Source organism: Anser brachyrhynchus, assembly GCF_964034855.1.
Source record: "Anser brachyrhynchus genome assembly, chromosome: 3".
Classification (NCBI taxonomy): Eukaryota; Metazoa; Chordata; class Aves; order Anseriformes; family Anatidae; genus Anser; species Anser brachyrhynchus.
In genome coordinates, this window is record NC_137696.1 from 26,725,863 (window position 1) to 26,739,565 (window position 13,703).

General features: G+C 38.6%; 1 protein-coding gene across 1 annotated transcript in view; it reads left to right on the plus strand.

Moving 5' to 3' along the window:
- IARS2 (isoleucyl-tRNA synthetase 2, mitochondrial) overlaps window positions 1-13,703 on the plus strand; it is a 28,885-nt gene that overhangs the window by 11,915 nt on the left and 3,267 nt on the right. The window contains exons 13-19 of the mRNA XM_080583704.1: window positions 2,492-2,594; window positions 3,201-3,297; window positions 8,867-8,975; window positions 10,008-10,110; window positions 11,055-11,180; window positions 12,636-12,767; window positions 13,410-13,516. Coding sequence (XP_080439830.1) covers window positions 2,492-2,594; window positions 3,201-3,297; window positions 8,867-8,975; window positions 10,008-10,110; window positions 11,055-11,180; window positions 12,636-12,767; window positions 13,410-13,516 — 777 coding nt within the window. The remainder of the gene's footprint in view (window positions 1-2,491; window positions 2,595-3,200; window positions 3,298-8,866; window positions 8,976-10,007; window positions 10,111-11,054; window positions 11,181-12,635; window positions 12,768-13,409; window positions 13,517-13,703) is intronic.

Consider the following 13,703-nt stretch of genomic DNA (forward strand, 5'->3'; position numbering starts at 1 on the left):
CTTGTAAGTGATTCATAACACAAATAGGACCTCTTAGTTGTCTGGGAACTTTAATCTATAGCAGAATCATACCTGCTAGTCACATCTGTGTCATGAAAATGTCTTTGAAATAATTTCATAAATTAATACTATAAACTTTTGCATCACATAATGATACACTTGGTGAAAGGTTAGTTCATATTATGTTTTGTAGAAATGGTGTATGTACAATGGTAGATAGTTGTAGTGTGGTGTTGGCTGCTACGCTTACGGTAAATGAAGACAGTTTTTTATAATGGTTTCCCAAGGGAGACTGACAGCGAGGTTTTACTTCCTTCTTGTTGTTCCCCCTGCGTCTGATGAGAAGAGCAGTTCATGCTTACTACGGGCAATATGGTTTGCACTATCATAGTGCTTCTGTCCCTGTGTTGCCCCCCCCCGCAATTAATTTCCTCAAATATTTGTGATAGACCATAATCTCCTCCACTGAAGAGAGATGTCTAGTGAAGCGGAATTAGAAAAAAAATGGTTATTTTCACTCTATATGAGAGTTAGGTAGTCAGTACTTAATTTAAATATTATCTTTTCCTCTCATTGCTGCAGGACAGTGAGCATTTCCTATGAGATCTGAAAGGATCTGATGCATGTTAAAAGTACATGTATGTCTCTGTACCTATACATTTTATATATATTATATATTCTTTCAAATAAAGAACAGTCTTGATTAGAGATACTTTTTTAACAAACGCTGTCATACAGCTTATCTTGATCAAAGTGAAATGTTCACAGTGAAATGATCAAAGTGAAATGTTCACCCAATAGAATATTGGATAGAATATACTAGCAATAATAGAATATACTAGCAATTGCAACTCCAAAACAGCCTTGCCAGCAGCAAACATTATGGCGTATTTCACAGTTCCCCTCCAAAAGACTTACAAAATTTTAATTCAGACACTACCAATGTAGATCACCAGCCTATATATGTTCTGAAGAACAGGCACTGTATAGAAATGTACTGAATTTTGTGACAGATCTTCTCATGCTAATGAATAACCGTCAGTCTTCCTTAAGACTCTGTTGTTAGTTAGTTTGCTTGCTTTGAAGCTGAAGGAGTCAGAGAGCTACCAAACTGAATGTAGATTTAGAGCAGCTTTGGCACATCTAGGCTTTTGCTCTCCAAAATGAACCAAAGGGGGGTTTCAGGGGTTATTTTCTTTGGAATCCCTCATTTGTCAGTACCCCCTTTTTTAAAAAAAAAAAAAAAACAAAACACCTTCTGTGGAACTCTGGGTTAAATTAATAGTTGCAAGTCAGAAAACTGAATTGTAGAATATCCAGAGTCAGAAGGAATCCACAAGGCTCACTGAGTCCAACTCCTGGCTCTACACAGGACCACCCAAAAATCAGTTCGTATGTCTGAGTGGTGGTGCTTTGGACTGTAACTCCTTAAAGCTCAGAATATCTAACAAACTGATTTCTGCTGTCATAAAGCTGCCTTTTTTTTTTTTTTTTTTTTTTTTTTTCCTGAGAGCTCTCTGAATTTGGAGATTTAGCCAGAAGAAAGCAAGGGATAGTTATTGGCTAGCCTCGGGGAAATTTACTAGGGCTGGATTTGTTGTTTGCATTTATCTTTGAGAAGTAACACTTCACAACTGGAAGTATAGGCAAATAGGCCTCTGTGCAAATATTTCTGAAAGGAAAAGATACCAGTCAGAAATGGAGCTCCTAAATGTTGTTTTACCAAGATAAATGTTAGCAGATACATTACGAAGCCATAAATGGTGTCCCATAATCATTGAACTGGAAAGTGAATGAGATCCATTCAAGTCTGAAAGGGCAAGAATGGCACTGGTATGCCAGCTGGCTGTCATTTTGTGAGTGTTGCTGGTTAGTGTGCCTTCTCTCTATAAAATGTTCTGGGATGTTCTACTTGGATTTACTTTGAAAAGGCTATGATAGATTAATACAAAACTGTTGCTCTGACATAGCCATTTTATGTTCACAATCAACAGTAAAATCATGTTTTCTTCTCACTGTCGTGCCTCATCTGGTGTTATTACATAATAACTTGTTTTACATCTTCTTGGAGAACATAGGTTTTCACGTTTAAACTGTGTGTAAGAGTCCACTAAATGCTGTAGTGATGTAGCTCAGCTTCTTATTAAAAAAAAATATGTATATTCAAGTCATATTCAAGCTGCTGGCATCTTTTCCAAGTGCCCAGTTACTGAGTATTTACAGAAAAAGCTGTTCAGATGCATCTGGGTTTCTCTATGTCCAGGCTTTTACATAACCCTGCAGCTGGTTTCTTGGAAGACCGAAGTTGGAAATCTTTTCTAATACAGGCAGAAAGTCTCTGGAGACTTGCCTGGATTAGAAGCTGGAAAACTCAGAGGTTTAAATAGCTTAATCTCTTTCTCAGTATATCTCACCGCGTTGGATCTGGGATACTTGTAGAAAGATATGGTTAAATCATCAATTCATAAATCCTTTTTTCTCTGCTAAACAGTGAAACAATCACAGATGTCATCAAAATAGTGGAGCAGCAAGGAACAGATGCATGGTGGACCCTTCCTATTGAACAACTATTATCAAAAGAGGCTGTAGCAAAGGTAATTTTTTTACTTAAATACGGAAAGTGCTTGAGAGATGGTTCAGTGATGAGAATATAAAACCTTTGTATATTCTCATGATCCTTTTCAGTCCTCTGCCTTTATGAGAATGTATCCTGTGAAAGGAATATTCAGAAAATGATACCTAAATGTGACAAGAATCCAATTTGTGCCATTAATTCTGGGCTGAGATCTCCAACCTCCTCCTGTTAGGTCAGGAGGAAAATAACATCCTACATAACTAAATTATGAGTGCAAGTATATATTGAGTCTTTGTAATGAAAATAAATCTAAATTTGTATTTAGTTCTTCCTATCTTTATATTGTTCCTTTTACATTTGTGTTTGTAAGCTAACAAACTGCAGTGTTACTCTGCCATCTCTTTTCTTTTTTTGTAATTTTTTCTTGTTCTGTTTGGGTTTTTCATCAGTAATTATCTGCGAACAATTGTGAAAAATTATCTGAATTATTTTTTCCTCACAAAGTTGGTAGCAGAACCTATACAAAACTGGTCTAGAAATGAAATATATTTTATTTCTAGCTTTGAAAAACACTGATGATATGGAGTATTCTATTTGCATTTTTTAATAATTGTTTTTCCAATAGGCTGGTGGTGGTCACGATGTTTTGGATTATGTCAAGGGACAGGATGTCCTAGACATCTGGTTCGATAGTGGAACTTCCTGGGCTCATGTTTTGGAAGGTACAGTATTAGTATGTTGATCTTTCTTTTATAATACTTGGAGAACAAAATATAATTATTTTACATGATGCTGTTGGTATCAGCAAAACTGAGTCAGATTATGCCAGCAACAAACTGGTTGTGACTTCTTGTAAAGCTGCTTTTGCTCGTAAAGATTATGGTTTAATGTTAGCAAGCTCATATACAGTATAGTTGAAGTTGAGATTTTTATAATACGCTATTCTGACCTTGCCATGTGGCATACAATGAAACTCCTCATGAGAACATATTTGTTCTATAGAAATTTCATGGCACAAATAGCCAAGTTATTTCACTGCTAGTTGGTAACTTTTAAATTATTTTTTCAGTAATAAATTTCAGTTTGTGCTAGAGGATTCTGTTTGAAGCAGAACAAAATTGAGATCAACAGCTGAATCTAAGAAGGTTTAATCATTTTAACATGGATATACAAGAGTACTTCTTCATTTCCGATTACTTTCAGTAACTAAATCAATATCTTGTTGCTTAAAATATTTTATTTGCTGTATGTTATTTATAGTTCCAACAACCAGTAGTTGCTACTCAGCAGGTCTGCTACAAGTGAAAAACATTATTATAGAAAAATTGGTAGCGATTTTGCATTCAGCTCAGGTAATATATACGATATAGCACGTATCGATCTATCTGTCTATCTAGAACACTCTGTTTGCCTGGAGAATAGTCCAAAGTCAGGAGTCCTTTCTAAAGGAGGAGTCTGGTCCCATGCATAAAGTCTGTTGGACTTTAAACCCTCAGTACACAATTGTGTGATAACAATCTTGTTGAATTATAAAACACGTTAGTACCAGGGGTTTTATTTCTTAGCAACATGATCAGGCAACAGTACCATCAGCAAACATTTATTTTCTGGAAGACCTTTACATACATTAAGGTTCATGATCTTTTTTTTTTTTTTTTTTTTAAAAAAAAGTTTCTGGTTTGGTTTTTGAAAGAAGTTAGGAAGTAGTGGTATTTTATGTGCACAGTTACATCCTTGCATTCCTTGATGGCTTAACACCTCAGGATGCAAAAAGTATCTGTAATCCTATATAAAGGAAGGACATTGTGTTTAATAAGCAATAGCAGAATCAAGACCCTTGATTAATTTGTATAATGCTCCCATATGGATTCTATAATGTCTAATAAATGTCTTTCACAATACCAGATATCTTCCTTCACTATACCATTAAAAGTGCCTCTTCTCTATCTACTCATGTATTTTCATGAAACTGGCTGGGACTTGATGTGTATGAGGCTTCTTATTTTGCTGTCTGACATGACTGCAGTAGCCCAGCTATGGGAAGGACTAACAAGCAGTATGATTTCGTAAGCCTCTTTATCTTCAGAAATGCCACAAAAAGTTGAGTTACCTTTTGTTCTGTGTAGTTGAGGCTCCCAGACACTGCCAGAAGTGGAAGTACAGAGCCAGAGATTCATATAAAATAATAGATTTAATTTAACCTTTATGAAGAATGCAATTTGCGAGAGAATTTGTTGAATTAATAGTTTTTTATTCTCAATATACTCCAGATTTTAAAACTTTTTTCAGAACTTCTTCCTATGTAAGTAAAAATAATTGGCAAGGCTTGCAAACTGACCAACTGGTGGGATTCCGTTCCAAAATACTTCGTGGGGGGAGGAGATGAAATCGATGGAGAAATCCAAAATTCTGTAGTGATTGTCACAACAGGAAGAAGAACTTCCTCTGGTTTAAACTCATGAAAGCACGCTGGCATTTGGGAGCTGGCATGCTACCTGTGAAGTGCTGCCTATTAATTTTGTAGTAAGAGATCAGCGATAACAGCAGTTACTGCGTGCCTGGTGAGGACAGAGTCATGCATGGCAGTGGTTCTTTTAAAGGGTTGCAGCACATGAGTTGATTTCAGGACAACCTGAAGATATAATAGATGACTAAAACTGTGTGACTAATGTGTTGTTGTGCTGTACTGTGAACTCAAGTTATTGAAAATTAGAAATCCACAATTTTTCTGCCAGTAACCAATAAACAACGTTATGGATTTTCCTGCCAGTTCCAGTCTCACAAGAACAAGTAGTTTGCTGTCAGCTCCGTGACTTGGGGAACTTGGGTCTGAGCTTGCACAGGACTGGAACTACCTGTCTGAGCAAAACACTAATGAAATGAGATGTAGCAGTTTTAAAATTCATCCCTTTAGCTGTTGGTCACACAGATTGCTTTCAAAAAATAGGGCAGGCTGGGAAGGGAGAGGGGAAGAGAGAGCGGAGAGACTCTGCAATATAAAGTTTTTGAATGGATTAAAGGAATTGCTCGGTGACAGCAGCCTCAACGGCCTAAATCATAAGCCGCATGGGTACGGTAGTATTTCTCAGACTTGCCATGCAGCATTTCCTATCACAGGTAGTGCATAATTCCAAGGGAAATGACCTCAAGTTGCTCTTTTTGCACTAAATTATAGTTATCTTTCTTCTTGCAGAGTAGTGTTATCGAGGGCACCACTTCCAGCTAACTGACAAATTGACCAAAGTTGAGATTACTGTGCCATTCTGCACTGGCACCGTGACAGTGAGGTGTGACCTGCACTCTGAGATCAAAGATTTAGTTACTGTAGTCACGAGCCTAAAAATGGACAACTATAACTACAGCGTGTGTAAATTACGTAATAAACAGCTTACACCACTGAGAACACAACTGTAAAATTCTTTAAGAAAAGATCTCTGCTGCTTAAAGTTTTCTGGGGATACTTTTTTCTTCATTAATGCTATGTTTGCATAACACTATTTTCACTGAACAGTTTATTGTTGTGCGATCTACTCCCATTTATTTTTGCTACACATGCTTCAGATATTGTTTGAAAGAAACCATTTCCACGTTCTGTCATGCAACGTTAAAATTTTAGTGTGAATGCTTCGTTTATGAATAAATTCCTTTTCACGGTACCGCTGCTGTGAGATAAGTGTTACTGGTGCTAATACACTGCGTACAAAAAGGTTTGGTAAAGGCAAAATTTGGTTCTAAAGCACTTACTAATTTGAAATGCCCTGTTCTGTGGTATCAGAGACTTTTTGTTTGTTTGTCCAGCTTTTTGATGGTGCTTATTTCAGTAGCTGTCTTTGGAGTATCTCTCAGAGAATTCTTTCCTGTCTTTAAATTATCTTACAGATCTTATAATTTTCCTCATGGGCAGAGTACCAAGTGTATTACAAACTTGAGATTACTATTTTTTCAATGGTAATTTTCATATAAAAAAATGCCCACTGAACTGTATTGGTGTGTAATCTTCTGTCGGCAAAAGTTGTGCAGCTTTTTACCCCTAGTTTTGAGTTGCAGTGATGGTGGTTCTCAGCATAACTTTTTCCCTATCTTATTGACTAATATTTAACCAAATGAATGTGACTATTTTACAACTTACCTATCTATGTGTTTAAACTTTTGTGCTGACTGAGAGACTTGAATTTATCTTAGCTGATTCATTCCTGGCATTAAAATACAATACGTTTAATCTAAAAGTCAAAGTCTGTAAGATCAAAGATACAGAATCTTGAAATCCAAACCAGAAGGATCATAAATTGTAATTCTCTTTAATGACCTATGTACTACAATTCAGTGTAAGATAAACAACGGAAGTCTCTTCTGGCTTGTTGAACATATTTCTCCATTTAGAAAGAAATGTGCGCTGCTCTAAGTAATTTATATATAACCATTGTAACTTTAACAAAACTGAGGAAGAGGAGCTACCAGTATGCTTGAAAGGCAGTCTTTGTATATGCAAATGCTATGTTTGTGTTTTACAGAGATCAAATGTTCAGGCCCCCATTAAACATGCAAGTTACATTAGCCAGCTTGCCAGACATTCTCGTTCCTGTCAAAAAAGACCAATACAATTTGCTGTTTGTAATCAGTTGTTTGTTTAAATTCTTCTCTTCTGTACATCTTGTCATTGCTCTGAAAATGTCGCTTCTCTAAGAACAGTGTGTAGGAAACTAGCTATTTCTTATTTACAGCAACTTTTTGATTACAACAAATGTGTTGCTGCTGTTTTGTTACAGATTTTACACTATAATTTTCTTCCTAGCCACAAGTATTCTTTTTTTAAAATCTTGTTCTCACAGGTAATTTTGCAGTCTGTTAATACAAAGACCGATCCTTACTTCTGCTTCTAAAACCCAAATTCTTTGTAGATTTTTTTGAAGAAATAAACAAACACGTTAAAAACCATTACATCCACCCACGCATTTTTCCTGTAGTAGCTGTAACTGCATGGCCTTGACCTTTGTAATGTTGAACTTCCTTTTATTGCAGGATGGATCTAAATATCGAAACTTCCATTAAGTTAAACAAATAAATCAAGTGTGTCAACAGCAGAAAGAAGCATTGTCTTAGGGGTCCTAGGCAGAGGACAAAAGGAACTATAAGATAAAAACTGATAAAAGATTAAAAAGAAATAATTTTTATCTGAATATCTGGAAAATTACACCAACATCTTTTAGAATCCTGCATTCTTCCAATACAGTGTTACACACTTGTAGGCTCTGTGACTTGGATGTTCTGCTGTGCTCTGCGTTATTCTGTTCTCACTCTGCTGGTGACCTGGCCAGGACTGGGATTGTTTAAGACTAGGAGGGACTAGTTGAGTCAACAAATCTTGCACCCTTTCATACAGTGACTGAATTCCACCAGGAAAGCCGTAAAAGCTTTGCTGCCCTCTTTCAGCCCTGTGGGAAAGCTGGTTTTGCTCTTCTGCTTTAAATGTGCAATGCTTTAAATGTGCAACTAATACTTAACTAATACTTGCTCCTTTTCCTTTTCTTTTCCAATGACAACAGTATTCATTAGCTAGAGTTGTCCCTCTTTGTGTGCAGTTATAGAGAGTAATATTTCCACTCGGCCTTCACATGGATAAGTTAAACAAGCCAGGCTCCTCCAGACTGCCCTCTCACACAACACAACAGGCTTTCTGTTTCCCATGTTGTCTGAACACTTTCCTGAAATTTTTTAACCTTCCTGGAACACCAGTGACCAGAAATGTAAATTCTGCCACAGGTGAGCTGCGGTCACAGAGAAAGCTTCCTGGTCTCCTCTGAAAATACCTGACACAGGCTAGTCAGTCACGTTACATCTGTGACTTGTATCCTGAGTAATTCCCAACTGATGAAGTTTCAGGTTGTAGCATAGATTTTTATTAATTCTGAAGTATGTGATCTTTTCTTAGATCCTTCAGTTTGATTAGGAGTATTTGGAAAGTAATTTGAGTGAAGCATTCTGAGTGTGATAGCTTCTGCTTTCATAACTTTTTATTCTGTTCACAGGAAAGCAAGCTTACTTGTTAAATTCTGGAGTTCAGCCAGTGTTGAATTTTAACAAACTTTGTAATACTAATGAATCACTGGTATCATGTTCGAGTAACCATACACCATTTATAACAGTAAATCTAATTTAAATCTACTGGATTTAAAGAGCAGAATAAGTTTTAGTAATCACTTGCAAATAATTTCTTTTAAGTATTTAATTGTTCAGAGTTACAGGCGGTTGATATCTGAAACAAACACTCTCACAAATCTCTTATTTTTAAAGGTACAGAACAAAGAGCAGATACATACCTTGAAGGAAAAGACCAACTGGGAGGTTGGTTTCAGTCCTCGCTATTAACTAGTGTGGCAACAAGGAAAAAAGCACCGTTTAAGTAAGTGCATGGATTGCAAACATGTCACTAGTTCATTTATTAAATATTTGGCTTGTGATAGTGTGGACAGTAGTGTAGAAAGAAGAAAAATGAAAACGTTACCATGTACCTGACTTTTTTAATGTTCATTATGAAGTTTCTTGTGGGTTAGATTGTAATGGATTTATTGTTTAAAAAATTTGTGTCTTAATAGATGTTTTCTTAGTCATTCAGGTTATATCCTATTACTTAATCAAATACAGGTCTTACAGGTCTGTTCTTTAGCTGTCTCTCGCTTAATAATCAAAGGGATTATTATGGGAGATACAGTATGAAAATCACTTATGACCATTGGCAGGTGTGATAGGACTAGAGGGAATGGCCTCAAGTTGCACCAGGGGAGGTTCAGGTTGGAAATGAGGAGACATTTCTTCTCAGAAAGAGCAGTCAGGCACTGGGACGGGTTGCCCAGGGAGGTGGTGGAGTCACCGTCCCTGGGGGTGTTCAAGGAGAGGTTGGACGTGGTGCTTAGGGACATGGTTTAGTGGGTGATGCTGGTGGTAGGGGGATGGTTGGACCAGATGATCTTGGAGGTCTTTTCCAACCTGAATGACTCTATGAATGTTAGGCTATAAGGCATTCAGAATTACCATGTGCATGTCTTATAACTGTGACATACTGCCTGTCCCCTTGAAGACAAAAAACATAGAGGAGGATAGTATGAGTAAATTTGCAGGGAGGCAGTGCAATTTTAAGAAATACATTGGCTTAAATAGTAAACAATACTTTAGTTTTTAATACATCTGAAACACGTGCCCTGGATATCTGTTAACAATGTATTGGTCACATGGTAAAATGAAATGGGGAAAAGGAAGATATAAGTGCTACTTAGATGGTATATTCCTGGTTGGTTGAACTCTACAGATGAAGCCTCAGGTTTACCAAAGTAGAAGATTTCTTAGTGTTTTCACTTACACATATCCTCACTGGAAATGTATTTTTAACATAGATTTTTTGGTGAGATTTTTTTCTTCTCTAAAATCTTTCCTTCAGGACTCTGGTAGTTCATGGATTTACTCTTGGTGAGAAAGGTGAAAAGATGTCCAAATCCATTGGCAATGTGGTTGACCCTGATGTGGTAGTCAACGGAGGTGAAGTAAGTCAAACTCTTGTGTTTCTTAGAATTACTTGTTAGAATTTTTTCACCGCCAGATTCTGCAGCTGTCTCGTGGCATGTATTTCTCTATACAGCCGTCTTGCAGCAGAACTCTAGAAAGCTTTCCCAAAGAGTTTGGCTACATTGCAATTCTGTTTGGCTGGAGTAAAAACTTTGGGTTGTTTTATGTCAACTGTAAGTGCTTAAAAATTGTTCTATGCTAAGGAAAAAAAAAATATTTAGAGGATGTAGATAGTTCCTTTTTTATTTGAGAACTTTGTTGCTGAAGTGATGGGGAGGTGGGATTTAAAAAAATGTAAGCATTGCTTTCAAATCGATTGGCACTTGCAAGCTGGGCCTAGCAATGCAGCAGTCAGAACAGGGGCTGCATCCCAGCAGCCTGCCTGCTCTCAGCCTGGGCTGGTTATGGATTCAGGGAACTTGATTTCATTCAGGGGTCAGGGAATTTATTCATGTGAATTTATTCCTTCCCCAGACCTGCTGTTGCTCCTTCTGAGGCTTCAAAGGCTTATTTATCTGATTCAATAAAACAGCAAATAGTTCCTGTTCTTTCAAGGAGAGAAGCCATTTCCAGAACTGAAAACAGTATGAAGCAAAAAATATATAATCTTCAGATATTAACATTGATGTTTTAATGTCAGGTATTCAGAGGATTCAAGGCAATATATAAGATAAATTTATCTTAACTTACCTGAGTTCCAGCATTGCTCATACACAAACTGCTGTGAGCACATGCAATAGTCCTGGGTTAAGAGTAAACCTTGCTAAAAGAGGAGTGAAGGCCTCCAAACACGTTGGCCTTCTGGGCACTGTTGCAGATACATTCACAGCACTGACAACGTGGAATTGCAGTGTTCGCCATGCTGCATGACCCTCTCACAAACACACCAGTTTTTCTAGTGTGCCTTTCTATCTCTGCTTAGGATCACACCAAGGATCCCCCCTATGGTGCTGATGTTCTCCGCTGGTGGGTAGCGGAATCCAATGTTTTTACCGAGGTGCTTATTGGGCCGGTGGTACTTAATGCTGCAAGAGATGATATTAACAAGGTAAGAACCTGTGGTGGTTTTACTCGGGTGGGCGGCCGAGCTCCACCACAACCGCTCTCTCACTCCCCTTCCTCAAAGAGGAACGGGAAGAAAATACAATGAAAAGGGCTCAAGGGTTGAGATAAGGATGAGGAGATTGCACAGTAATTATCGTGATGGGCAAAACAGATCAGCATAGGGAGATAGTAAGATTTATTGCCTATTACTAACAAGCTAGAGAAGTGAGAAAGGAAAGAAACCAAAAGCACCTTCCCTCCCATCCACCCTCTTCCACCTCCTCCCCCTGAGTGGTGCAGGAGAATGGGGGGATGGGGGTTATGGTCAGTCTATAGCGCTTCTTCGCCGCCGCTCCTTCTCGGTCACCCTCGTCCCCTGTGCTGTGGGGTCCCTCCCACGGGATGCAGTCCTTGCTGAACTGATCTGGCGTGGGCTGCCCACAGGCAGCAGCTCTTCAAGAACTGCTCCAGATATGGGCCCGTACCACGGGGTCCATCCCTCAGGAGCGAACTGCTCCAACCCGGATCCCCCACGGGCAGCAGCTCCTGCCAGGTCACCTGCTCCTGCGTGGGCTCCTCTCCACAGGCTGCAGCTCTGGCCCGGAATCTGCTCCGGCAGGGGTCTTCCACAGGCCACAGCCTCCGTTGGTGCAGGTCCACCTGCTCCACCGTGGTCTCCTCCACGGGCTGCAGCGTGGAACCCTGCTCCACCATGGTACTCCATGGGCTGCAGGGGGACAGCCTGCTTCACCATGGTCCTCACCACAGGCCGCAGGGGACTTCTGCTCCGGCGCCTGGAGCACCTCTCCCCCTCCTTCTTCACTGACCTTGGTGCCTGCAAGGCTGTTCCTCACTCCTCTCACTCTCCCAGCTGCTGTGTGGCGCAGCGTGTTTTTCCCCTGTCTTAAATATGCTCTCACAGAGGTGCAAACAACATCGCTTATTGGCTTGGCTCTGGTCAGCAGCGGGGCCCTTATCTAACGTGGGGCAGCTTCTAGATCCTTCTCACAGAAGCCACCCCTATGGCTCCCTGCTACCAAAACCTTGCCATGTAAACCCACTACGGAACCAAACATGCTAATATTCTTCATCCTGAGAACGAGTCCTCTTCATATTTCGTGTCAGATGAGTAGAATGCATTGCAAAGGTTTACAATGTTTAGACTAAAAATGACTTTTCCAAACTCATTTAAGTAGGTGCTACTGCTCTTTACATCTGTGGATCAAACAGTAAAGTGTGCTAATGAAAAGACTGCTTTTTGCAGCATGCCTAGGTAACATCTAGTCTTCACAATTTCTGTAGGTCCTTTTGGCATATGTTCTTCATGGTATTTTGTAATTATTCAACCAATCAATTTGAAAAACAACCAAATTTAGTTAATTCATGATAGGATATCATCATTTTGTGTTTTATTTAATGTGCAAACCATCAATATTTAGTTTGTCTTGTCTGCTCCTAGCTTCGGAATACACTACGTTTCATGCTGGGAAATATGGCTGACTTCAATCCAGAAACTGATGCCATCCCGCCTTCAGAGATGTACATAGTAGATCAATACATGCTACATTTATTGCAAGACTACGGCAGCAAGGTATGGGTAAATTTTATTTAGATGAATACGTGTATGTGCAGTGCTTTTGACTGGGTATAGACTCTAAGGAACATGCTTTAAGTGTATGAGTAAAGAGTATGCATCCAGTAAGCAAACTGTGATCACTAAGGTTTCTTTAATGCAATGTGTACTTCTTTTAGCACACATCAATTTCGGAGAGGAAGGCTTTGTTTTTAACATTCTCAACTTGTTTTTGACATCAACCTGTTTTTCCCATGTACCCCCACCCAAGACCTGAAATTAGAAATCTTTAGAAATAGTTAGGAGCTAAACAAACAAAACCAAAAACTTAATCTTAAAACTTAATCTTTAAAACTTAAAACTTACCTGCTGTATTCCAGAATTTAGTAATTTATGTCATTTGGAACCATTCTGCTGAATGGGAAAGTATGGACATAATGTTTGGGGTTGCCCTGCCTCAAATTTGAATAGAAATGATTTATTTTTTCTAACTAATTAATTGAATTAACACTTTTCCCCTCCTACAACCTTAAAAAAAAAAATAAATCTCCCAGACTTCCCTTCACTCATCACAGCTTCACCAAGTTCATCAGGGGTAGTCATTGTATGCTTTGTGATAAAAATCAGCACCCTGTTCTCTCTCTTTTCTCCCTCTCCCAGGTTACAGAAGCATACAAAGAATATGACTATAGCAAAGTTGTTCGATTATTGCAAGCATTCTGTTCCAGAAACTTGTCTAACTTTTATTTCAGCATAATCAAAGACAGGTAAGTTCATTACTGCTGCCTGAAAGTCATGGAAAAGGGGGGAAAAACACCAAATTAATCATTTTGAGATGGAGGTAGTAACACTTCAAGCAAATGTTGAGTGAATCCAGCTACCTCTGGGAACATTTAACAGTTCTGTGTTGTCCTGTAGCACACTAACGTCCACAAGTGAAAGCTTAGCTGCTGT